At 31.1% G+C, this 27,981-nt stretch overlaps 3 protein-coding genes and 1 long non-coding RNA gene across 6 annotated transcripts; 2 read left to right on the top strand and 2 right to left on the bottom strand.

The window, feature by feature from the left end:
• Positions 1-22: 22 nt before the first annotated feature.
• On the bottom strand, positions 23-6,678 carry LOC108912983 (DNA ligase 1). 3 transcript variants are annotated; one of them, XM_018718422.1, is made up of 16 exons: positions 6,564-6,678; positions 6,455-6,508; positions 6,245-6,316; positions 6,113-6,196; positions 5,643-5,705; positions 5,371-5,591; positions 4,551-4,659; positions 4,139-4,311; positions 3,705-3,928; positions 3,267-3,535; positions 2,391-2,592; positions 2,131-2,334; positions 1,067-1,283; positions 752-987; positions 494-691; positions 99-272 (listed from the first exon to the last, which is right to left on the bottom strand). In XM_018718422.1, exons 1-16 carry the CDS (start codon positions 6,581-6,583, stop codon positions 99-101), a joined length of 2,520 nt encoding a protein of 839 aa, XP_018573938.1. In that variant the 5' UTR covers positions 6,584-6,678. The 3 variants fall into 3 exon arrangements, with proteins under 3 accessions (XP_018573936.1, XP_018573938.1, XP_018573937.1); XM_018718420.1 differs by lacking the exon at positions 6,564-6,678 and having other exon boundaries at positions 23-272; positions 6,245-6,498; XM_018718421.1 differs by lacking the exon at positions 6,564-6,678 and having other exon boundaries at positions 5,371-5,585; positions 6,245-6,498.
• Positions 6,679-7,235: 557 nt separating this feature from the next.
• LOC108912984 (tetratricopeptide repeat protein 27) lies at positions 7,236-14,083 on the top strand. The gene is made up of 3 exons (XM_018718423.1): positions 7,236-7,889; positions 10,415-11,242; positions 13,069-14,083. The coding sequence occupies exons 1-3, from the start codon at positions 7,319-7,321 to the stop codon at positions 14,031-14,033; spliced, it is 2,364 nt and encodes a 787-aa protein (XP_018573939.1). The 5' UTR covers positions 7,236-7,318; the 3' UTR covers positions 14,034-14,083.
• A 3,217-nt stretch (positions 14,084-17,300) lies between these two features.
• LOC108912985 lies at positions 17,301-22,520 on the bottom strand. The gene is made up of 9 exons (XR_001964597.1): positions 22,472-22,520; positions 22,110-22,197; positions 21,556-21,629; positions 21,121-21,287; positions 20,785-20,829; positions 20,519-20,601; positions 20,124-20,181; positions 17,788-17,833; positions 17,301-17,405 (listed from the first exon to the last, which is right to left on the bottom strand). It is a non-coding gene; the product is annotated as an uncharacterized LOC108912985 (long non-coding RNA).
• Positions 22,521-23,127: 607 nt separating this feature from the next.
• LOC108912994 (threonylcarbamoyladenosine tRNA methylthiotransferase) lies at positions 23,128-27,826 on the top strand. Its single transcript, XM_018718439.2, has 6 exons — positions 23,128-23,226; positions 23,290-23,419; positions 23,481-23,701; positions 24,181-24,602; positions 24,709-24,982; positions 25,826-27,826. Exons 1-6 carry the CDS (start codon positions 23,210-23,212, stop codon positions 26,397-26,399), a joined length of 1,638 nt encoding a protein of 545 aa, XP_018573955.1. The 5' UTR covers positions 23,128-23,209; the 3' UTR covers positions 26,400-27,826.
• Positions 27,827-27,981: the final 155 nt, after the last annotated feature.

Here is a 27,981-nt window from a genome sequence, read left to right as displayed (position 1 = left end):
TAAAGGAACAATGACATTAAAATTTTATAAAAATCGTTTACTTACAAATAAAATAATCGCCAGATGGACATTTTTTATATAAAAGAATTTTAAATTGATTAGTAAAAGTCTTCTTCGGTAAACTTTACGTTTTGCTGTTGATTTTTCACTTGCTCTTGATTGGAATACATATAAGCGACTTGTTGCGATGACGTTGCGTCCTCTACGTTTTTGTCATCTCTGATCCTTACAAATCTTGGAAACCTTAAAGAAATACCTTTCTCTGGATCCGCCTTGAAGTTAAAGAAATTTTGTTAGTACATTTTACATAAGAAATCCAAATTATTATATCTACAGGGTAAACCAATTTCGACGATTTCTCAACATTTTAATTAATCTAAGGTGTAAAAAAAAACACTTACCGATCAGAATGTGAAGAGTATTATAATTTAAAATATTTTGTAACAAACACGAGCTTTCGGTTTACCAATACCCATAAATAAAAGATACTTACAATACCAAGTGCAGCTCTGTGTACGGGTGAAAGCGATAAGTCCGCACATTTGATTTCCCAAACTTGCACGGCATCAAACCAATGGTCTGGTTCTAAAGATGGGTCATACCTATAATAAGGTTTAGGTTGAGGAATTACATGCTGCTTCAAGAATTCAGAATGTGTCTGCAAAATTTCGTCACTAAATCCAGTTCCAATCTAAAAGAAAATCAATGTAACTTTAACCATTAGAAAAGATTTAGTAATTTTCAGAATTACCTTACATATACTTTGGTATTCCTCACTATCCTTATCGTAACAAGCTAATAGAAAACCTCCGTAAGTTCCCGTTCGTTTCCCTTTTCCTAAATAACCGCCGATTACAACAACATCCAAAGTATCCCCAACACCCTCCAAATAATCTTTTTTTAACTTCAACCAATTGTGTGACCTCTTAGCAATTTCGTATGTAGCATCCTTTTCCAAAGTCTTCACCATTAAACCCTCACAGTTGCCTAAAACAGTTAACATGTCGATATTATACATATACAAGAAAAATACCGGGAATTACAAAATTAGTTTTAATTCAATTACCTTTCACACTTTCGTCTAAAAATTCTTGTACTTCTTCCATGGTAAAAGTATCCAAATTCTTAGCAAACAACCACTCCCCTTCTACTTCTTTAAAATGTTGTTTTAATAAAGTTCTTCTCTCTATAAATGGCTTCTTAACTAATGATTCACCATTGAGGTAAAGTAAATCAAACATGAATATGCAAACTTGGACTTTAATTTCAGCTTCATTTGCATCCTGCAAGGCAACAATAAATTAGATATTCAAGACAAAAGCGTTCGTCTAATTCAGGGGTCGGCAAGTAATTTTGTGTGGGGTCCGGATACTTTTGAAAATTTTTAACGAGGTCCAAAAAAAAATTCATATTATTTTTTTTATTTTAATTTGGACTCAAATTTAACCTGCTTACTAACCATTAAGAACTCCCACACTCACACAATTGTAAAATACTAGAAAAAATGATAAGATTGGCACTTAAACGTAAAAAACATTTTTTAAATAATTTATTTGAGTAATTTATACTTTCAAAAAATTTTTGGCGGTCCAGTATTTTACCTTCCGCGGTCCGGATCTGGACCGCGGTCCGCCAGTTGCCGACCCTTGGTCTAATTGTTGATATTGTTCTCGTTCGGATCGAACCCCACGTTGGGCGCCATATTTTCGTTCGGAGCGAGCCCCACGTTGGGCGCCATGTTGTTCAGCGTTTTTCTAGGTTCGCGGTTGGTAATTTTGCGGATATGGGTGGCTTGCGACGATCGAGTTCTTGCTTCACTCCACGGAACGCGAAACTTATTTTTATTTCACGTGGGCCCCTTTTTATCCAGAAAGGTTGAAAGGTAACCACAAGAAAATCAAAATGGGTAAAAAAAAATATTTATAAGTTCGTCTTTTTTCTTTCAGCATATGAAATTTATATTAAAAAATTTGATTTGGAAAGATAGATAATTAGATCGTCTAAGTTACTAATTTTGTGGAAATTATTACTACAGGATAAGGTTAATAATACTATTTTAATATCTTGATAATAGTTTGATATAGCCTTCAAATTTCTGAAAAGTATAGAGATGCAGGATAAAACACCTACCTTTCGCTTTCTGGTACTTAGAATCTGAAAAGGTAAAATTTGACTCTTTTCCCTGTCCCAAGCTACAGCTTCACAGTCCAATATACATGATTTCACTTCATCTGACGTACATTTGTCAAGTCTAGAAATAACATCCGGATATTTTGTTGTATTATTTTCTTGGTTTCTACTAAAAATATGCACAGCCTTTCCATTTATATGGATCTACAAAGTATGTATGTTAATAACGAGCAAGAATAATTACGATAGTATTTTATTACTTGCGCTCGTTCACCATCATATTTCCATTCACACGTAAATTTATGCCCTTCGAATCGTTGCAGAACTTCTTGTATACCTTTCGTGGGATGAGCTAGCATCGGTTTTAAAGGAATTCCTGGTGTCAATTTGCAAAATTCGGGTAATTTTTTTATTCCTTGTTGTAATAGAACTGGTATTATTTTATCGTAACTTGGACACTCACTAAAACAAATTTCTGCATCACACACATTTAATTCTAATAAGCTATTTTTATTATACAGTGAGTAAAAATAAATATTTGTGAAATTCTCATCCAAAAATAAGAAAACAATTCAACTTTTCACCGATATTTCAAAAAATTTTCGCGAAGCTCCGCAGACATCGCAGCTACCAACAGAATCGTCCCAGAGCTCCTTCTGGACCCATTTGGAGGGTTTATTACCCCCCTCTTAATTTGCTGCGGGAAGATAAAAGTAGGTCAACTCCACCATATGCTAGTGAAACCGAGCAAAATCCGCGTCATGGCGCCCAACGTGGAGCTATGACAGAAGATAGACAACCGACCTATGTAAATCCGCGTCAAAAGCAGACATACATCATATTATTTATTGGACACCCTGTATATATTTTTTTTATGAATAAAAAGCTTCTTTAATATAAAAATAATCGGTAAGATATTTCAAATCCATAGTGTAATTTTAAACATAGAAATATGGAAACATATGACTGAATATCTGGACTGAAGATATAGTTTAAAAATAATCTTGATGAATTAAACGGGCATTGCCAACCGAATGTTGGGCAATAAAACTGGTGAAACCTTCGTAATTCAAAATAATCACTTTTTTTATTATGTGTACTAGATTCCAGTGTTTATTAAAATCTGATGAACTTACCAATAAGCTGTTTTTAATATTAGTGCCAAACTGTCATATTCCGTTTTAAATGATTCCGCAGACATTTTCTTAGCCACATTAAGTTCTTTAGGGGGATATTCTTGACCGGGAGGAGTCATGGCACAAGCCAGAGCTAACGCTTGCAACACTGATTGTTCCGCAAGGCCTATCCTCAATTTTCCTGCCAAAGAACGAATTAAGAACCTAGCTTCGGAATCCTGGCAAGCGACAAACATCGACTGGATCTTCTCAATTTTTTTGGTTTGCGACTAAAATATATACATTTTTAGAATAATATCGCATTGTTATATTATGTTACTATAAGATAATTTTAATTTGTTTACACTTTATATAATCCAAAAATTATTTTAATTAATTGAAGCAGACTGACTATCATTCACCTAATTTTTAAGTTATTTAATATTTAATTATACTAACCGACTGACCAGTCATTTTTGCGATGTCTTTTAATTTATCAAATACTCCCTTTACCATGAGTCTCGCTGGTTTAAATAACATTTTTTGGTTAGACTTAGATTTTTCAGCGACAATTCCCAGATCCCCCACTTCTTTCGCATCCACTTTAATTTGAGCCATACTTCTGCCAGTAGACTGCGCTATGGCTTTCATTAAACTGGTTTCAGCTACCCCCAATTCCAGACCTGAATCGATCAATGTTTTATTTAAAAATATACAAAATATAAAATGAAAATAAATAACTATAGTAGGATCATATTCAATGCGAAGTAATACATCATTGCCCGTCATGGGTCCAGTGCAGTACGGTTTTAAGGGGTTTAGAAATTGAATAAGTGCATTATGAAGGGATGATGGAATCAGTTCACGTCTGGCACTCTACAAAAATCACTTACCTTCATATGCAGGGGCTAGTTTATTCAAACACAAATATACACTAGGTAATAAATCTTCAGGAGTTAAAACTATTACAGATCTAAAATAGTTACTCAATATTTCAATAATCTTTAATCTTGCTGAAACATCTTCTATTTCTTCCAATGTTCTAGCCAAAGCGCTATATGGAACTCTAAAATAAAAATTATTTTTTTGTAATTGCGCTGAAACTTTAGTTACAGAAATCAATAAAAAATGTATTTTTTTTTCCAAAAGAAAGTTGGACACTATTCTTTACTATTCTAATGAAAATTATTTTTTCCCAAGTTAAATAAGTAATACCTACAAATCATAATACATGTAAAAATACAAAGAAAACTGGTTTAATAAGGCACCAAAAACAGTAAACTGGGACAAAACACTAATGCTTACCTTTCCTTATATTTCCAAGACGCATGTTTAATTGGATCATAATTAACTTGATTGGGATTGTATACATTTGAAGTGCTCTTCTTTTTATCATCACTGGTTTTCTGTTTTCCTATAAAAAATGTTTCTAAACAAGACCATTTCTTTTCATTTTTAAGTTAAAAATAAAACTACTAAAACTAATGACATTATACAAGTAATAGTTTAATGTTGCACAAGATAAAGAGCACTTTCACGAGAATTGAAAATATATTTTGGAATAATAGATAGCATATTATTGCCATAAGAAAAATGTACATTTTCTGGCTTCTAAAAAATGAAACACCATGTTATAATATAGTTGTATACAACATACTTCTACTTTCAAAGAATTTTTTTACAACTTAAGGAGGTTTATCTGATTTGGAAATGACAAACAAATATTCATAAAAAAATTAATATAAGCTTATTAATATGAAGAAAATCCTCAAAAAAAATATGACTAGATTGGATACCTAAGAGACGAGATATTAATAAAATAATTTTTCATGATTTAGTACGAAGTCTTATGAGAACGCAAATTTTTTTTGGTCTTTTCACTTAGAATGCGCAACAGCTCATAGAAATCGATTAGGTACTTGTAAGAAAAATAATTTATAATAATTCTCCTTCAAACTGCTGTTGTTGACTAACTTAACCTCCATATGCTTGATAGCCAACGTTGCCAAATGTAAAGGCTTACTACTTTAGTCACTAGCGAATCTACAGAAACTCTCGTAAGACTTTAGACATACCCCAGTACCCGATAAACCTCCTTAATGATATTAGCTAAAGTTTCTCTTACCAAATATTAAATTATTTATCTTTGGCTTATCGGGTGATTTTATTTCATTTTTATCAACATCTTGATAATCTTCTCTCGCTGCATCATCCTGCCTTTCTATTTCTTTTTTTATTTCATCCTGACTTACATCTTCTACCTGTTTATTGGTATCTCTCTTCTGTGGAGATTGAACTTCTGATTTAACACATTCGTCCTTTAAATTCAATTGCTTGGAACTAGAACTGTGTTTTATTTAGAGGATAGTTCGTTTCAAAAATGTTTTTTCTACTTACACATCATCATCGGACTCATCGCTGCTTAAAATACGTGATCTTTTTCCACTTCTTCTCTTTAAGCTATACGGGAGGGAAAATATTTGTGTATTAGTACCATATTTTTGATTATTGCGATCGTTTGAAATCTCAAGGGATTATACAAACTTCAAAAGTGTAGAGATATGTATGGGGATGTATTTAAAAACATTGTAATTGTCTTATAAGTTTCAAAGATATGCTTTACTGTATTTCAGCAACAAAATGCTTATTGACGCAATGCAAGTAAAAAATGAGTTTTCAATAAATTTTTTGAATAACAAAATTATTTTTATATTTACGATTTTATATTACCTTTTTATCAGATTTGTAATAAGTTAACCCCTAAGACAAAGAATTTTTGATGAAGTACTGAGGCTTAAGAGTAAAAACATCTAGTAAATGGTCGAAATACCTTATTAAATAAAAAAATAAATAAAATATGAAGTTACCTATTCTCGGGCAATTTTATTGTACCAATAGCCGTTTTACCACTGGTGCTCTCTCTCTTTACTTCATCGTTAGATTTTGAAGATCTAAAACTGACAATTAGATTTACATTTAAAAAAATATATTAAACTTACATATCCTCATTTGAATCATCACTACTTAACGTTCTGATTCGTTTTCTTTCTCTCGAATCCGATAAATTGACCCTATATGCACATGTATTAGGATAATTATTGTACAAAATATTACTTGAACTGCACTTTTTAAAGTTGTTAATAAATACAGTACATTTTATTATTCTTAAAATGCGATACATAATTTATAATTAATATTAAAGTACGTACCCGTTTTGTTTAGAACTATCCAAATTTTCTTTAGGAATACGGGTAAAAAACGAACTGTAACGAGAAATATATATTTAAAAAAATGGTTTCGTTGTAACAATACTCTTACGTTATACTTTTCTGGGACATATCAGAATTTAGTTATCTTTTATAGCACTTATATTCAACCAAAACCTAGCACAACAAATAGTATTCAAAACACATAAAAAAGAAAAACATTTAAGGTTAGTAGATCAAAGTTTTAAGTAAATGTCGCATTTTCCCGCTAAATGGAGACCTACACTTTTAGTAGCCGCATACGTTTCTGTGTATTTTCTTAATCGTGTCAAAGGTATCATAATATACGGATATAACCTTAGAGCATCTACTAGTACATGCTCTAAGGATATAACTTGATATGAAATTATGAAAATAAGGCAAATTCGATATTAACCTCTAGATGCTCTGGAGGTGTTTTGCCCTTTTTTACATTTACGTTTAAACTCTGCATTCTTAAGCTGACCTTTTAAACACGAGTTTGTTTATAAACATATTTAATATAAAGCTTAAAGCTACTGTGGAGTGAATACAAGGATTTTAATCCTTGGAGTGAATATAGTACAGTTTTTAGTGATCTGGGTTGCTAATCTAACAGCAATAATTACTATCGTACCAAAACGAAAGCTCTAAAACAGGCAGCTCAATAATGAATACATTGAGCCTACGCTACATAATTTGGACATTTGAACTACGTACTACCTTTATCTTTCATTTTTTCATAAGTGAGGTTATCAGTTTTTAATTTACATGTGACAGAAAAGTGAATAATTTTAAAATGGTTTTTATTAACTAATAAATAAAGTTTTACATTTATTAGAAGACATAATGGAGAATATAGAGAATCTTTTAAATCAATATCTTTTAATATGTGACAAATTACCAAAATGTAGCGGACATAAAGCGGAAAGTGATAAAAATATATGGGATTTAAATGATTGTATTGCGTGCGAGGACAATTGGAAAATATTTTTTGATACATCTTTTGATAGTGATCAGATAAAACTACATTTTAATTCCAAGTCCGAAGAAGAGCGTGTTAAGATATTTAAATTTGGAATTGGTTGTTTAATAAACTTTGTCCGATGCAATTTTACTGGACCAGATTTTGACAAAACGACTGAGGAATTCCTTAATGGGGATAAGTTTAAAACTATTGCTTTCAGCAAATTATTATCAGTAAATAATGAAGATATAAATGGAAACACGAAATTCCCTGCGCTTCTAGCAGCCTCAAAACTAATATTTGAATGGTGTCCCATCAACACTATCATAAATATATGGTGGTATTGGAGATCAGTAATCATTCATCAGCAAGTTCTCGATGAATTAAGTCCAACTCTTCTTTCAGACGCAGATCGTCTATATAAACATATTCAAGTAAACCCTAATATAAAAGGTGAGTTTGATAACAGTATATATTAACTATAAGAAATTAATTATGGACTAAAATTGTTGTATAGACTATGAATTACCTATTAGCTTTAATGAGTTGTGAAAATGTTAACAAAGTTATTCCTGATTTGTCAATTATTGTCCAAACATTCAATTCAACGATAGAATGGTATGGTTTTATTTATTGATAACAGTATCCCGTTTAAGAGAAACTCAAGAAATCCTTTTCACTACTTAAATAAAATGGTGTTCATATAGTCGCGAATTTGTACGAAACATTTTTACTTAAATCGTCCCATCAGAATAATAGAATAATATAGGCATTTCACAATTCACAACTGTATGACTCCAGCAGCTGTAGTGTCAGTAGATAAAAGTTGATGTAACTGTAAATCTTGTGTTTGGTTTTTATATTTAAATAACATTTAATACATGGTTGTGTAGTAATTGTTATTCCCAAAATGTTGTATCTACTATTCCTTACTGTTCATCTGCAGTGTGCTTAAATAATGTAATAGTCTCATTACTGTGGAAATGAGAAAAAGTCCAAGGTAAATTTAGTGAATTATATAACAAATTTTTTTCTCCCACCCTTGAAATATTGTTAGAGGTTGGCAGATTTTTCTTTGTAATATTTTATTAATAAGAACAAGTTTCATGGCTTAATAGGTCATGATAAAACTGTAATTTAAAGTTCTGTAATTTAATTAAGCTAAAGTTATAAATTTTTAAAACATTTTGGAATTTTCTGATTACTATTTTATGTTATTTTATGCTATTGTTATTGTTTAATTAGGCGATAGGTTGTTTTTATATATTTAATACTCCTATAACTTGTGATCAAAAAATTTTGCTAAGGCTACGACACAAAATTGTACTTGTATCTCTGTTTTTCATAGTTATTAAATGGAAAAAAAGAAAGATTATAAATTATACATATAGGCATTGCATCGATGTGTGTAAATGCATCTCTTTTATATTTTCCTTACCATGTAAAGACATGGTTCCTTTATGGGCAGACTATGTTGAAGTTTAAAAGAAATCCACAATAAGGTACTGAATATGTAGTTGCACTCATTTACTTTTGCTGATAAATGAGTATACTTATATTTTATTAGAGGAAAAAGTCGTTCCCAAAAATAATTTTGTGTACAGGGTGATCAAACTTTAATGGATGATTCTGTCACAAATTAACAAAAAGAGTTCCTATAAACATGTGTCGGGAAAGGTATCGTTTTTGAGATACACAATGTTAAAGATCTTGAAAAAATTTGTAATTTTAAAATAAATCATGGTTTAAATAATTTTATTCAAATTCGATGTGCAGTAACTCTTGCTCACAATTTTTTTTTGTCTCAAAAGATATTCCAAATTGAACTATTATTATAATGTTTATTGAAAAGGAACCATTCATCGAATTATCAGATTGAATTATTTTTACACAAAATAAAATAGATCTTCCTTTGCAAATTGATGCATTTTATATACTTTTTTCAGTTTGGTGCTTGATTCCATTTCGATAAACATTATACATGTATATATAGCACAGTAAAGACTATACAAAAATAAGTTTTTGCTGCATGTCACTATGTTATTATTACTAAAAGTATTATGGCATGTCCATGAATAACATAAAATTTATTTACATCCTTCCTTGATCTATTTCCTTCAATTTGAAATAAACCATGTATTTTCATCGATATTTTACACCTTATATCTTGAAAACTAAACATTTCTGGACATTTGTTTAAACGAACTTTTTTTTTAATTTGTTACGTGTAACGTGCCATTAAAGTTTGGCCGAACACCTTGTCTATCATACAACGTCTAGAAGAATGAGCATATTATCGGATTTAATCTGATAAACATATAAATGTATCATTCATACTTAAAGATGTTTGTTGATTTGATGTAGTATATTGATTTATTTGTGGAATTTGTCATCAGAACGCTGGGAAATTTCCTATCCCCTACCTCTACCCATCAGCAATCTTTTCTCATCTTTTGTTGTATAGATATATCTGGGCCTAAAAGTTTATAATAAATTGTGTTTGGATATAAAAAGAGCACAAAGTCTCACAATCTTTAAAAATAGGCTGTACCGATATCTGGTAAACAGTACATTTTATACATTGAATGAATTTTTTTCTAATTAATGTATGTTGAAATTGCAACTATTGTTTAGTATGTAGTAAGTAGGTTAAGGTATATTGCTGTATGACTATTCCTATACAATGTCTTTTGTCTTGAGGAAAATAGCTTATTATTATTATTATATGAAAGAACTTTTAAAACTTCACAAAAAACATCTGCCATATCCACTTGTATATATCTCCGTTGTTATCTATGTATTCTTGGAAACATTTTTTTACCAAAATATGGCCTTAAAAATAACGACATCAGTTGATTATTGTTATTGGTGAATAAAAATCGTACTCTTTGATCCCTACTTTTAGTTAGAATTTTTTTAATTTCATATTCGATCATTTAAAATTCAATTTTCTAATTAATAAATGAACTTTTTTCCAGATTATGTCAAAGCTCTACTTGATATTGAAGTTGCACAGCTATATTTATTATTTCGCCATGTATCGAAAGCTAAGGAACACATTATGTCGGCAAGTGGAATATTGGGTATCCATTATAAATTAATAGGGGCATTAGGCAAGCGAACAAAACACCAAGAAAAGGAAACAGCTCAGTTATCTCTCAAAGTAACAGTGGAAGGAAAAAATGGGATTCAAAGGCCCGAAGAAGATGGCGATTTAAATATACCTAAGAACATACCTTTAAATGATGATGTTCGTTTAAATTCTGTCGAATTTTCCTCAAAGGATAACATGGACAACGTTTCACTTACAGTCACAGAACAGAAATTATTTATTACTATCGTTCAAGAAATGTTGATCGCTAAACCGCAAGATGAATTGCAAACTGAAGAGCTACATCCTTTCATAGATTTGATTTTGAATCAGAAAAATTCGTTCTCGGTTAGAGTAATTGCTTTATTGTTAAGATGCAAGTTAGAGAGTAAAAATAGGAGAACTATAGAAAGGTCCTTGGCTCAATGTGAAGAAATAGTCAATAGTTTTAAAAGAGAGAGTCCTCATTTTCTTAACAGGGTTGCCGACATATTTGGAATAGGTATGCCCCCGATGTGGAAAGTTGAAGCTCAACATGCCGACGTGCTGTTAAACATAGGACTTGTAAAGAATGCTCTTGATATATATCTTAAAATTAAACTTTGGGAAGAAGTCATAGTCTGTTATACCATCTTGAAATTAAGACACAAGGCTGCGGAAATAATCCAAGAACAGCTGAACGTTAAACCGACTGTGAAGTTATTATGCTTATTAGGTAAGTTTTTGCCATATTATACTACTCAGAGTGATAAAAATTTCAGTAAGTTTCAGTACCTTCAGATTTATTTGTTTCATTATGTTCTACGGTTCATATCTAATTAATAAATACATTTTCTATAACATTATTGATTTTCTGGATAGAACCATAGGGATTTTGATTCTCTATTTAGCAAATTACAATTCGGTCTATAGGTTACCAAGGAAAAGGATTTTGAAAATTTTAACAAGCTGGAAAAGTAGAAGACTCGGTTTGCAAATAGTGAAAATTCTTTTTACTTCACTTATTATAGAATTTTAGTAAAAAATTGATTAATATTTTTATACTTACATACATCAAATATAGTCTGAAACAGTCCAGATGGGTATTCCATTCCACATTATACAGGGTGTTTAAAAAAAATCTGAAATAATGCCGAGACCCCTTTTACATATTTAATTTTTTTTAATTCATTTTCGTGGTAACCAATTAGAAAAGTTTGTAATTCTGAATATTCAAATTTTTTTAATGATGTGTCATATGATCGTCTTTAATTTATCAAATTTGGAGAGATGAAGCAAGGAGCAAGACTGTTTCACAAAAAAAAAATCAATAAGAAAACACATCAAATGATATCTCAATATGTATAACCCAGTTGTTATCTACAAAAAACAAAAAATTGTAAAATTGCGTTAATTCAGTTTCACACTTTTCTGTTTCTAATTGTTGGGGAAACCCTTGAATTTTGAGGTGAATATGTGATTAAATATTTTGTTTATTTTTACTTTTGAGTAAATATTTTTTTAATCAAACATGAGAAATTTAATTCTACCACTTTATTCATTACTATATTTCCTCTTAAGACTGATAAATTATGAAATAGAATTGTTGCATTATCTCTATTCCATACAATTTGTCCTTCCGACAAGTTTAATTACCATTTTTAGTCGAAATTACAAATTATTTGACAAATAATTAAAAATATGCATAGATCGCAAATGCTTGCTCAAGTTAAAAAAAACTACATTGGCAGTCGATCTGATATTTTTACACGAGGCAGTTTGCATATTTGTTAACAGATTTCAATTGCTTTGAAAACTTTGCCTTTTTTTCAGTATCGAACCTCCTTAAATTAATATACAGAACATTGTACATAAAAATAAAAACAAAAATTGATGTTACGTTTGACTCAACAATTGTGAGATGAGTGATTTACCTCACCTCAGTTATTTTCTCCTTAGTTGAGAGTCAAATCGAAAGCAACTGTTATTACAGTTTGTATTTATTGTACAAAGTATGCCAATTCTTATCTGCCAAACTGAAACGGGTGATAGAAAATCTTAATTTATGAAGATAGTTTCTAACTACACAGATTCTATATAACACAATATTTACCAGGTCATTGGTACATTGGTAGAGAATATGGGAAAAAGTTCATGAATAAAGGTGAAAAAATTCAAAGCCTGACAAACGCTTTTGAGTATTCCTGACAAAATGTATCTTAAAATTGCGGTCACCGAATCAAGTTAACCTCAAAAGGCAACACGCGCTAGTCACCACACAAAATGTTATTCTGAATCTCGCCTACGACTCTAGACTTATTCGGTTTCTCAAGCCTAGATCCAAATAACACTTCTAATGGTTCATTTAGTTGGCAGTAGGGCGATGGGGCTTTCACAGCTCTTGCGAAATTGCAGGTCGCTCTCTGCCAATTGCCCATATTAAAAACCAAAGCCTAATAACTATTAATATCTACTTTCCTATTTACTACACCATCTGTTTCAGTTTGACAGATTGTAACAGAAACGTTGTGTAAACGAAATCATTTTTTGTTCATGTTACAGGTGATGCTACTGATGACGTAACTTGTTACGAGAAGGCATGGGAAATGTCCAAACGAAGAAGTCATAGAGCACAGAGGCACTGGGGTCAGTACCTGTTTCTGCGTAAACAGTATGAACAATGCATTCCACACTTTGAGAAATCGGTCAGTATCAACCCTCTACAATCTGTCGTGTGGTTTCGTCTCGGCTTTGCTGCTCTACAAACAGAAAATTGGCAGACAGCCGCCACCGCGTATAGAAGGTACACTACGTTGGAACCAGACGGGTTCGAGGCTTGGAATAATTTAGCGCAAGCTTACATTAAAATAGGAAACAAACGCAATGCCCATCAAGCTATTTTGGAAGCATTAAAATGTAACTTCGAGAACTGGAAAGTGTGGGAAAATCTACTAGTTGTTAGTTGTGATATATCAAATTTTTCTGATGTAATCAGGGCTTATCATAAGTTGCTAGATCTTAAGGAAAAATACTTAAATATCGAAGTATTGAATGTGTTAGTGTATAATGTATGTAACGACGTCAATGATTTTGAAGGGCAGCCATCACAGCGTTTTCTTAAAAAAACTCGGGAATTATTAGGTAGGGTGACGGCAATATATCCCGGTGAGGGATACGTGTGGGAGCTTTATGCCAGCTTAGCTCCCGCTACGTTGTTAAGAGCTCAGAGGCTTCAACGAGCGTATAGGGGATATAGCCAGGGCACGTGGGAGAAGAATCCCGCTACTTGCCAACAAGTACTGTACGTATGTACGAAACTGGCGGAAATCGTCCTGGACAATGAAATCGATCCGAAAGATAGTTTAATCAATTCCATTAAGTTAAATCTAAGTTCTGCCATATCCGCTATAAAAAAACAGGATTGGGAAGAAACTAGGGAATTGGTCGAACAGGTGTCTGGTCACTTAGAAAAAATCACGGAAAAAATTAAAAACAGCGGATCTGATATTAAGCTAAGTAGGACTTAATTTTTATATTTAATATATTTAAATTAGCATTAATAAACATTTTATTTTGATTCAGATGTTTTAATCATTATTAAATACTTTTTTTGGCTCCAGCTTATATAGGGTGGGCCATTAGTGTGAGAATGTAAAATAACTCCCTTGTTATTCATAATACAGAAAAAAAGTTTATATAAAAGTTATACATAATCAAGAAACCTAAACTACAAAATTAATTTTATACATACGATGAGTGAAAACGGGACACGACAAATATTAGATTTTTTAAATGGAACACCCTGTATATTTTAAAACATGAATTTCCAAGAAAATTCTATATACCGGGTGATTCAGTTTGATATTCGCGGCCTTGTATCTCTTTTATTTTAACAAATAGCTATAACAAACCCTATATATTTTTAAATCGCCGCTCAAACTCCATCAAATGACATTATCAGATCGTCTCCATCATAGCATGTGTCAAGATTGCTATAGTCAATTGTTTTTCTATTTTTTTATCAATTCTGGAAGTTATTTTTTTTCTGCGTTCAGCTATATAAGGAAGTCTATAGTTTCATTAGAAATATTGCTAGAAAAACAGCAAAAAAAATTACCCCTACTTTCATTAACTTTATTCTGAAAAATTATAGCCAGCTGCGGAAACAACTGAATTTTAACGTTTCTAAATAACGGTTTGTCAAAATAATTGACATTTTGTACCTACCTATTATATCTATAACTAATAATTACAGGTATAACATGAATACTTACAGTAACCAAGAAAAACTAGATACGATTTTAATTTATGGAAAAGGCTGAAAGAACTCTAAAGCTGCCAGGTATTTATAGGTGCCAACATCGTTTCCCGCAGAAACAACTTCCATCAGAAAAAATTTTCGAAAAGTTAGCCAGGAATTTGACGGCAGATGGAAGTTTTCAAAAGAAAAGAAGAGTTTTTAAACCCAGAAGGGCAAGAGATGAAGAACATTCGATAAAGATGTTAAATGGCCTGCTAGATCTCCCGAGTCTCACCCCTATAGATTTCTTTTTTGGCCTTACCTAAATGATATTTATCTTAAAAACAGAATAAAAGTAGAATGTCCGAGGTTAAACGAAGAAACAGTAGAATATGTTTGTAGAGAGGGAGTGATGAACAGAGCTATTCTGTGTTTGGAAGCAAATGGAAGTTATTTTGAACATTTGAAATAAGCATAGTTTTAAATTGTTATATTATTATCTTGTTAAAAACAAAATATGTTATTTTAAAAAACATAATAACTTGTTTCCGCAGCTGGTTATCATTTTTTAGAATAAAGTTATGAAAAGTAGGGTTCATCTTTTTTGCTGTTTTTCTAGCAATATTTCTAATGAAACTATAGACTTCCTTACATAGCTGAACGCAGAAAAAAAATATCTTCCAGAATTTATAAAAAAATATATAGTGTGCCATTTGAATAACAGTTGACTGTAGCAATTTTGACATATGTTACATTGGAGATGATCTGATAATGTCATTTGGAGTTTGAGCGGCAATTTAAAAATATATAGGGTTCGTTATAGGTATTTGTTAAAATAAAAGAGATACAGGGTCGCGAATATCAAACTAAATCACCCGGTATAGCAATATAAACAGGTTATCATTTTAGAACGGGGTTGCCAAGTTATGTAAAAAATTCTTCGAATTTTTGAAAACACGATCTCAAAAAAGTTGTATCAACTTCCAACTACTAATACTTTAAGCAAAAATATTTGACAGAATTATAGGCAAATACTCTTATATTAGCTAATATACATATTTTATACAGGGCATTTTTTATAATGATCATGAAAAAGGAAATAAACTTTCTGAATGCTTGACAACAGTACAGCGTGTTCTTATTCTACTAGCCCTTAGCACTATTACCACTGTTGACTGCAATCCCAAACACATCACTGGTTTTTTTCTTAACTAGTCATCAAGACTACCTACCCTTCCTGCATCATATTTAGAAAGTTTAAACTCAATTTTCTAAAATTTTTCAAATGGAACACCTTGTATTTTATTCACATATCGGTCCACTTCAACTTTTATTAAGCATGTTCTATATTGAAAATTGTTAGTTTTTAAGATATAGGAACATTTCTGAAAAAACTTAATTTTTATTATTTTATAGAATACCACAAATAAATATTAACTAATAAAATGAACTCAAAATGGAATGATAAATTATGAACTGGCAAGTTGACACAATGTGATAGTTTTTTCCAAAACCATTACCGAAAATAATAAAAATTAGGTTTTTCCGGAAATGTTGCTATATCTTAAAAACTAACAACTTTAGGTGTAGAACATACTAAATGTTGAAGTGGACTGGTATGTGAATAAAATAGTGTTCCATTTGAAAAATTTTAGAAAATCAAGTTTAAACTTTCTTAAAATGATCGTATTATAAAAAATGCCCTGCATAAAATCTCTATATTAACTAATACGAGTCTTTGCCTATAACTCTGCCAAACAGTTTTGCTTCAAGTGTTAGTAGTTGAAAGTTAATACAACTTCATCGAGGTCACGTTTTTTCCAAAATTCGAAGAATTTTCTATATAACTTGGCAACCCTGCACTAAACTGTTAATATTGCCATATATATAATTTTCTCAGAAATCCATGCTTAAAAATATACAGGGTGTTCCATTTAAAAAATGTAATAATTGGCATGTCCCGTTTTTACTCAGCCGTTTCAAATTAATTTTGTCCTTTTTTTTTGTTTTTTGTACAACTTTCATATAAACTTTTTTCTGTATTATGAATAACAAGGGTTATTTTACTTTCTCACACTAATGGTCCACTCTGTATATGCCACATTTGACAAAAACCAAGTGTTGGTGCCAAAAATCATCAATCATAATTAATCCTATACCTAATCTCTAGTAAATATGTAGCTCATGGTTGCAGCTCTTGAAGATTTCTAGACATGTCCATGTATATGTTAAAAAAGGTTTTTTTTTTGTTGATTTTTCTCAAAATGAAATTGTCTCCATTGTCCCGTTTTTTTAAAGTTGGAATCGTTTTTTAATGTAGACAAAATTACACTTCCTGAAATGTGGGCAGAGCATTCTGTAGATTCCTTAATATACATAAAAATGCTCTCTTTAGTTTTTTATATTACTTCTATAATTTTAATAAATTTGATCGTTTAAGATGCATGTTATTCTAGTGGCCAAATTTTGAAAACAGACTTGTTCAAAGAAAACACAATTTCGCAGAAACTCGATGTATACATTATGCAAGCAAAAGGGATATGAAACAAATACAATGTTTTAAAAAAATTTTAATAAATAATATAAAACAACACAAACTTATTTATGCCAGTCTGTACTTCCAGGTGATTTCCAATAAACATCAAGGACAAAGAACTTCCTGAAAGAAAATATTTGAATGTTATATTGCAAAATGTGATCTGAATATGCTGTAATTAATACATAATTCAGTTAAGTTTTTAATCATTGAAATCATAGCGTATATTTATTTACATCATTATAACTACTAGTGCTTTTCTGTAATTTTTTAGTACTGCAAATTTGCATTGACAAAAAAGAGTAAGGTGTAATAATTTGAAGGAATTTACTATTTTATTGGAATTTTATGGATTACATTAAACTAAATATTTAAATATCGATCTTTGTAAGTGATGATATATAAACCGTTAATATTTTTCAAACCAAAATTGCATTAGTCATTTAGTTGAAGAACATAAAATGTGTTTGTCTTACGATAAAGTTAGACAGATTCCTAAACTTACCTTTATGCAATTCATTTTGATGAACTAGAGTACAAACCGAATTTACCTGAAAAGGAAAAAAAATAATAAGTACAACTACAACTATCGGAATGCTAACAACTAAGATACACATTAATCAGAGAGGGCAAGTTGAAATCAGACAAGCTCAGCCGTCATTATAGCGTATATGTTAAAATCATCATCAAAGGATCTCGACTGTAGGAAAAATAATCGTAATTTTAGAATATGTTTCAGTAAAACCAGGAATCGCCAGTCATTTTTGCAACATATTTCTTTATTTAATACCTTGGTATCGGAAAATGAACAATGTACAAATGCAAGGTTTTAAGAAGCGTTTTTTTTTTTAATAAGTTTTTAAGAATTAAAATTTGGTGATGGCAAACCTAAAAGCCCAAGAAATGCTCTTTTCAATTATACCGAATTTATCCAAATCCATTAAGCCGTTTCGAAGTTACAGGCATTTATTTAAAACAACATTCAAATACCCCCCACCACTTTATTTCGAAAGATAGAGAAAAATTGTTTTTACAAAAAATGTTCGACTTTAAGTTATTATTAAAACGCAAATACTTTTTTGTTACATTCATTGGGGAAAATCGTGAGAAACGTAACTTTATGTAATTTAAGATGGTGGAAACGCCCACTGACTGCCATCTTGGAAACTTGAAAATAATTTCCAGCATTTTCCCTTGCCCACTCTACCTATAAAATTTTACCGTAGCTCTCTACGATCACTAGTTTCTGAGATACAGACGCTTACCTCGCTTATTTGCCCACCCTGTACAAATGCAAGGTTTTTCTCATAACGACCTTGCACACTGAATTAAAATTTTATACTAATTTGTACTCATCATTTTTTTCCAGGCGTTACGACTTCAGCTCTTATTTTATCATAAAGGTACGAGTTCATTTCGCAATTTTGGTTTGGTGATGGCAAGTTTGATTCAATTGCCACCAAAAACTCTATTTATTTGATAATAAACATGAAATAATGTCTTGTAAAGTACAGAAATGTTTAATCGAGTGTTTCAGTTTCAAAAACAACTGCACTCATCTTGTATTTCTACCATTCTCTAAACTGTGACTATCCTTATTTGAAGCCATGCAATTCAATGAATTTCAATGAGAAATTACCATAAATAATTTACAGAACGAGACAATTCTATGTTTGTTTATTTGCAAATCCTAAAAGTGCTGGCACACTTGTACACTTTTTGTATTACACAACCTGGAAAATGGCGCCATTTTGGTATTGCACTGTAAGAATAACGTTGAAAGTTTAAAAATTGCGCAATTTTTACAAATTTCACTACTTTTCAAGTTGCGTACGCTTTAAAAATTGCTACATATGAATAGTTCAAGATACTGGACTTGCGCAATATAAATATGGACCAACATGCTGAATAATGAAAATTTATTCGTATATTAAAGAGTTGCAGCTTCGGTTGCACAATTCATGTAGCAATTTTAGACATATTTTTGCTTACATGGAAACATGATGCGCAATTTTATAGTTGCGCTATAAAAACTTGCGCCGCACGAGTGTACAAATGAATAGTATCTCAAGCCTGATTTTTTTGAAGTGCAATCTTAAAAATTGTATAATTATTTTCAGTCAAAATCTAAATAATTTAATCTTATTCCGCGTCCCTTGGCTCGGTACACTGCGATTATTTTTTCTTGCAACACAAGAAAAAATTAATTGAATAAAAAAAATCAAATCAAAATAAATGTGATATTAGAAATTGGTACATTTTTAACCATTTCACTGCTCCAGACGAGTTTATTCGCTAAAAATTTATAGGACTCAAACTGCGGGCGGGCAATTATTTTTATGGAAGGAGGTACTGGTATTAATGCCAAGATTGTTCATCCCTTTCAGTTTCTATTTAATACGGCTGTCGATATATTGTATTTTATTTAAAATAAAATTGTAAAAATATCTTAGAAAATTGACAGACAAAGAACTGGAAGAAATTTTAGCGAGAAGTGATAGCGGCGACGAGTTTGAGATTGAGTAGTGATGGATGCTTTATAATAAAATATTAGTAACTAATCTATTACAATTATTTTGAAACCTTTAGACATATTTTAATTAAATTTATCACAACACTATGTGAAAATATAAGTAGTGTAACTGCTCCAGACGAGTATACTCGCACGCGGTAGCTACGTTCAGGTGTATTGCGCAGCGAAAGGGTTAAATTTGTATAAAATATTAAATCTTTATAGGAATTGATTCAGGTAGTTTTACTAATTTGGGATAAAATTACTAATATATTTACAAGGGAATCTCCGCAAAAACAATATTGTGAAGAAAAATATTTATTCCTTACCTTTCTCTTTCTCTCGAGAGTACCAATTTCTTCTTCAAGTCATCAAAAGACCTTAATCCTAAAACAACAGAATAATTTCAATTTTCCGAACGTTTGTGAACTATTAAAGAAATCATAAATATGTTGTCAGATATTATGTTATCATCAATTACATTTATGACAGGGATAACTAAATGGTCATCATAATAGAATATTAAATAAATTTCCAAGTTTCGTTAAAAAAAATCTGAAAATTTCATCCCTATCATCACGTAGAGGCATATGTGTATATCTGTTTCTTGGACTATACGGCCCTACGTCATAAGAGAGACGATTTGTTCTTTACAGAATTGAATTGTAAATACTAATTTTATAAATTAAACGAGTTATAACGATAACAATATAGGTCTACTTACAAGATTCAAATTGCATTAAAAAATACTGGGAACTGCAGTTTTTATTACTAGGTGCTAGTAACATTGCCCTTGCGGTGTTAAATCTAAAAAAGAAGGACCATGTTATAGACGGAAATTTTCAAACATATTAATTATTTTACTATTGCAAAATCAGAAATAAATGCAGCCATATTTAATAAGCATAGATAATCAGACGGTAATTATTTTCATCACAATAAACTGATTAAAATGAATAATATTGCTCTGAAATGTAAAAAAGAAATTACCTGTAATTCAATCCCAAATGATAAACTCCAATACAGATTTTGAATCTGCAAAAAATCCTAATTAGACAAAAATAAAATAATTCAAATAAAAAAATAGAAAAAATAAACCATATCAGAACATAAATAATCATGGCATTTCAGATTGACTGAGGCGTTATGAAATTTTCATCATGTTAAAAAAAGTCCAAAACAAATTCTTGTCATTCTTTAATCATGCATTAAAAAAAAGTGTAATACGAATTTTTTTGGTCAGAAAGTCATTAATTTTAAGAAAAATAGAGAAAAATGAGTGAAATACGAATACATGATTAAAAAAATTTTAAAACGCATATTTACACTTGTTTAGCGCCATTTTACAAGCCCTTCTCTCCCTATCCATCGATGTGGGCATTCCTCGTCTAAAAAGCAAAATAGGCTGGAGCACCATGATTCATATACCACATATCGCGTAGCATGGACGAGTAATGTGTGGATTTTTGTCTGACCAAATATGACCGTTATGACTACAAAGAAATTACTTCAGTTTCAGTTTAAGGAATATTTAATGTTGAAGTTACAACACTCCAACCGATTAAATAAACAATTATTTACCCCTTTTATAAACGACGTAAATGTATAATTCTTAATTTTAAATTTGATTTCAGTTGGAAAATACTTTTTTTCCTTTCTTCGTTCCTATTTTAACTATTTTGTATCAATTTAAGGAAATTAACTATTCAAATTCTAAAAATTTTCAGCATACACCTAACACTAAGGATAAAGCTTTTTTACCTGCAAGTCATTTCGAGGACTCCGTATTCATACATTATGGATCATTTTGTTAGTCCAACTAACACTTTTTGCGTCTAGAACAAAGTAACAATAATTAGAAACCTTTAGAACGATAAATAAAATATATGGAATAATTTTGCATCAGAATAATATTATCTACACAACACATATTCAGTCATATGCTTGTCTTAAAAAGATCATCATAAATACAGATACACTTGCAAAGAAAATAATTACATATTTTAAGTAGAAAAATTCTAGCAAACTTCTTTACTACTTTAGTGCTTTTAAGTTTGAATTAACAGGTCCTATTAATTTTGTAGTTTTAAGTGTATGATAATGACATTTAATCTTGTGGTGAATTTTAATAACATGCTCCCTCCCCTTGGAAGAAATGTAAAAATTCACAAAAAACTCATTTCTTTTAGAGAACATGATAACCAAAAAAACATCGTTTAAAATTTAAAATTCAAAAGACCTAAATTTTCTATTAAAATTTTAACACCCTCAAGTAAACTTTGTATATAATTATTACTGATAAGAGTACAACTTACTTTCAAAATTGAATTTTTATAACACAAGTCCACCATCCATAATTTTGTCAGGATTATAGAAACCATCTTTAATTACGCTGTTAAATTCCTGAAAAAAAAACAGATTTAAATTATTAATGCCGAAGGTAATGAAAATGTGATAGGTATTTTTCTTGTTCAGACTTGCGATAATGATAGAATCACAAAATTCATACGAACGAGACAAATAAATCATCATTTTACATAAAAACTATAAATTAAATCATAAATATATTTAAAAACTGGCAAAACTAGGACAATAAAAAATACATTCTACTGCAGGATTCTTAAGATAAAAACATAATCAATTATAATTTAATACCGGTGAAAGTAATGAAACTTACCTAAATCTGACGTGATGCACACTCTCAAAGAGCTAAAGCGCAAAAGAAAGAGCAAAAACTTACAAGCCCCCACGTCACGATGGTATTCATTTGGTACGATCAGTACAGCCAATAATAAAATAAAAAATAACTAATATCACTAGCCGTGTTTTCATCAGTCATGTACGTTTTTTTTCCAAATAGAACAGATTAAAGTGGAATGCAAATGTAAACTTTGCGCTCTTGTTTTTAGTGTATTTCCTCGTTTTTGTTGTTTAGTATGTAAAAGAACTGGTTTAACCAATAAGAAAGAAGAGAAATATGCATCTGGTCTTCCAGATTAACCATAACTTTGTCAATCTTTTTGGCAAAATTATTTCATGTAATATCAGACTTTCTATATTTTTACCCTGCATAAGAAATATCATCAGTTCAGTTGATATTAGCTACTTTTTCTGCCAAATCAACAGGTCAACTAATTTGAACCGCGTTTCTCGGAACCAAAACACACCTTTCAGTTTCCTGACCTGAGGTGCTCCTGAAGTGCTTTCGAAGTACATTCTTTTTCAAGTGGAAGCAGCTAGTAATGAACCAACAAACACAGAACCACAGAGTGTTCTGTGCACAGAAAATCCTCCAATGAACAACGAACTGTCTTAAAAGTCAAGAAAATTTCTTGAAAAATAACCTATTTTTTGCAGAGTGTTGGATTGATGTTGAATTTATCAATTATATGATAAATTTTATTACATTTTGAATATGAATTTGAAAATTGTGTAAGCATTATACACCGATAAGTAATATAAATTTAAGAAAAGTTTCATTAAAAAATATTTCAGAGAAACTTCTGAACCAGTATGCAAGGATATTATTGACGATATTGAAGACCTAATATCTTCACAAGATATAACCCCCAAGGAAAGATATAGTAGCAGAAAAAATATAAAAGTTAAGGCTAGGAAAAGATATGTAAGAACCAAAAACTTGTTCAGGTATATGTTCTTTTACTTAATGTTTATTATGTTAATAGGGTGACAATAATGATGTACCTATTCCAGTGGGAGTAAATATACCTGGAACACAAACAATTTACGTTAAAACTTGGGGGTGTGCTCACAATAGTTCAGATTCTGAGTATATGGCTGGACAGCTGGCTGCTTATGGATATAAGCTTACCGAAAACAAAAATGAAGCAGATCTTTGGCTACTTAATAGTTGTACAGTTAAAAGTCCTGCTGAGGATCATTTTAGGTAACTTACATTTTTTTATTCAACTTATAAATACCTTCATTATATTATAGTGTTTCCATTCATAAAGGAAAATAGGATAAATTGTGGATTTGTTAACTACCCGTATAAAACACTTGTGGACAATAATTTCTAGATTGTGTTGGTGCTCAAAAGATACATTTTTTTGTTGTTTGAAATAGTCACAATCTGTAAAAGTAGATTCATTTTAACTGATCAGATAATTGTTTTTAACAGTCGAAACCTCTCAAACATCTTGTAATTCTGCTCCGCCGTTTTACTGCATTTACATAACTGTTATAGGCAACTGCATTGTACCAAGTTTAAAGTGTTGAGTAGGTAATTGATTAAAAATTGTATTTAGAAAAAAATGTAGCGTTAGTTATTTTGACGATTTAAGAATAGATATATTAATGATTCATTTATAACCACTACTCTGTACTACTTGGTAAAACGATTGTTGTATAAAATTATTTTAATAGGAATGAAATTGAGTCTGCACAAAATCTAGGAAAATACATTGTAGTGGCGGGTTGTGTTCCTCAAGGGGCACCTAAGTCGTCATTTATACAGGGATTGAGCATTATTGGAGTACAACAGATCGACAGGGTGGTTGAAGTGGTCGAAGAAACTTTGAAAGGTAACACTGTAAAGCTATTGGGCACAAAAAAGGAAAATGGAAAAAAAGTCGGGGGAGCTTCATTGTTATTACCGAAAGTAAGGAGAAATCCCTTGATTGAAATCATTGCCATAAACACAGGATGTTTAAATCAGTGTACTTATTGCAAAACTAAACATGCTAGAGGAGACTTAGGTAGCTATCCACCCGAGGATATTGTTGCTCGTGCTGTACAAGCTTTCGATGAGGGGGTTGTTGAGATATGGCTGACATCGGAGGACACAGGTAATTTTTTAATTACTCTCAAATTTAATTTATTGTAATAAAATCACTGCAGATTTGCAGCGAGCGATTTTCAAAACAAAATAAAATTTAAAAAACTCTGTTACAGGAACTTATGGAAGAGATATAGGATCTTCATTACCAGAGTTGTTGTGGCAATTAGTTGAAGTAATCCCAAAGGGGTGTCGTCTACGTTTAGGTATGACAAATCCTCCATATATTCTTGAACATCTCGAAGAAATATCAAAAATTATGTGTCACCCTCGAGTTTATAGTTTTCTTCATGTTCCTGTTCAATCGGGAAGTGACCAGGTACTGGCAGATATGAAAAGGGAGTATTGTAGAAGTGACTTTGAACATGTTGTAGATTTTCTTCGGACAAGGTGAGTTTATATTTTTCTATAATGTTGATACTAGTCAATGGAATATTTTTCACTTTTTGTTGAAAGTAATATTTTTATTTTCTCATTTTTGCTAAGTCCGTTATGGACGTTTATATTAATATATTTTATGCATTGTGTAGTAATTTGAAGAATGCAGCCTTAAAACTGTGATTAAGAAAATAGTGAGTTAATTGTTTTCTTTTTCAAATTCGTATATTCGTTGGATGTGTGCAAGCTGCAAGCCAAATGACAAATTAAAAATAGTTTCAATTATACAGAATCTACTAAAAATATACTGAATTAAAGTTGTACTTTTCTTAAATAGAACATATTTTTATTTATTGCAAATCATTAAAATATAGGCCTGTTTTGTTGATGGTTTATTATAGACCTATCATTTCCGAGGGATTACAATTTCACTTAATATAGGGTTGACCTAAAAGTTAAATAATTTGTGGCTGTTTAATATTCTACAAGGGGTTAAAAATTATTTTTTTTTTAAACTCTGGACTTTAACAACAACTGTGTTGTTTGAGTAGAATACCCAATATAAACTACGCAACTAAAATTTTCATCGAAATTTTGCCATTTTTCTAATGCACATAGCTCTGTCAATTTTCATTGTGTCAAGACGATTTTTTTCATTGGTGCTCATTTAAACCATTTAAATTTTCTTCAAATTTACATATTTTATAACTTTCATTCAGAATGTCTTTTATAATACTCTGTATAGCTTAGACTATTTTCAATTTTGCCTGTAATTATTTATTTGTGGCATTTTTATAATTTTTTTTTCCATGTATTTAATTTGTCTGTATCAAAGCACTGTGATGAATCTTTTAGGATATCTGGCATGACCATCGCAACAGATATTATATGCGGATTCCCAACAGAGACAGAAAAAGACTTTGAAGAAACACTGTCTTTGTGCAAAAAGTATAAATTTCCTAGTTTATTCATAAACCAATTTTTTCCGAGGCCTGGAACACCAGCAGCCCTGCTACCAAGGATCCCCACACAAGAAGTCAAACAAAGGACCAAAAAGTTAACCGAACTCTTTTATACCTACCAACCGTACGATCACAAAATTGGCGAAGTACAAGAAGTTTTAGTAACGGAAGTGTCGCATGATAAGAAACATTACGTTGGCCATAATGAATTTTATGAGCAAGTGTTAATTCCAATGAAGAAGGAGTATTTAGGAAAACTGGTTAAAGTAAAAATTATGTCTTCTACCAAATTTTCGATGCTGGGGCAGCCGTTAGACGAAATTATAATGCCAGGTTTAGCGGAACCTCTTGAACGAGGGGAAATATCGGGTGTAAAAAGGGCTGATTATGGGGACATGATGAAGATCGTTCCTCTCGTATTTTTATTTATATCTATTGTATTAAGAATTTTATGGAATTTCATATGAATATATTTATTGTTTATTTTGTAGTAAAATACAATATCGAATAAGAAAAAAAACGTACCATTTATGTCCAAAAGGTTCACCTCTTTTTATGTAGTATGTAACTTAGGGACGATTCCAGAAGTTCTCAATAAGTTTTAAAAATTTCGATTATTAAAAATGCTATTATTAGTGGATTAAAAACTTGAAATTTGTAAACATCTTGAATAAGGACACTTCTTGTAAAATTGTTGGTACTGGTTTATTGTAGAATAGCATTTAGTATTTTTCAACAAAACACTACACATTTTTTCTATGGAAACGCCTCATTTTCATTTAAAAAAAATTGAACAAGGGGAAAATAAATAATACAACAATGCTTGACTTTGGCAGGTAAAAAAATTATATTTTAATATAAACTACATACAACCTAATAAATACCAAGCAAAACTAGATGGCCATGGCATGACACTAGCTAGAAGACAGAGCATGTAAAAATTACAATTTTTAAGCTATGAAAATTCATATAATTTTTTTTTGTTGAAAATATTGTATTCATGCAGTTTCATTTACTGACCTATACAGGGTGGCATAAAAGTATGGGAACCACAAAAAATCTCGCGAGATATGCATTTTCTGGAAAAACCAAACCCTTTTTGACCCCAGAAATGGAAAGAGCGAAAAGTTTTACGTTCAGATATGACCTTGACCATTCCAAAAATTTCAAAATGGCGGCAAAATCAAGAGGGCGGACGAAATTTTAGAAAGTTAACCGATTGTCACCAAATTTTGTATACGGAGGTTTTTGAGGTCGCTGATCATGAATCAGAGGTCAGATTTTCAAAATTCAAGTGGTGGGTGGTTTTTTTAAATTTAATCAGAGTGGACCAAATTTGATATTTCGTCCGCCATCCTGAATTTGGCAAATTTGACCTCGGATTCGTGATCAGCGCCCCCAAAAACCCACGTTTTAAACTTTTGGTGCAAATCGGATGATTTTTAAAAAATTCGTCCGCCATATTGGATCTGCCATCTTGATTTTTAAATCCGACCTCGAATTCGTGAACAGCAACCTCGAAAACCTTCGTATACAAAATTTACTGACAATCGGGTTAGCTTTCATAAATTTCGTCCGCCATCTTGATTTTGCCGTTTTGAAATTTTTTAAATGGTCAAGGTCATATCTGAACGTAAAATTTTCCACTATTTCCATTTCCGGGGTCAAAAAGGAGGGTTCCCATTTAAAAAAATTGGCTTGACCCCATAATAATCACGTGGTCAGTGATCATGGCATGATTACCATTGAATAGCCAGGGAAAAATCCTAACTTTCCCTATATTTGTTTTTTTCGGAAAATGTATATCTTGCGAGATTTTTTGGGTTCCCATACTTTTATGTCACCCTGTATATTAGTAGTAGTAGTAAAAGGAGCAGCCTCAGCCTGGCAATTAGGCCACAAGTGGGCCCTTTTTGCCTACCCCACCGTCCCATCACCTAACCACTCTCTGCCTCTGACCCTCCACGAACCTACCCCTGTATATTAAAAATAGTAAGACTTATCAGAATATAAAACTTTCCACACTAGTTGGATAAAACCGCAAAACTA

Source organism: Anoplophora glabripennis, unplaced genomic scaffold (assembly GCF_000390285.2).
Source record: "Anoplophora glabripennis isolate ALB-LARVAE unplaced genomic scaffold, Agla_2.0 scaffold253, whole genome shotgun sequence".
NCBI classification, from domain to species: domain Eukaryota; kingdom Metazoa; phylum Arthropoda; class Insecta; order Coleoptera; family Cerambycidae; genus Anoplophora; species Anoplophora glabripennis.
This window is presented reverse-complemented; position numbering and strand designations above follow the sequence as displayed.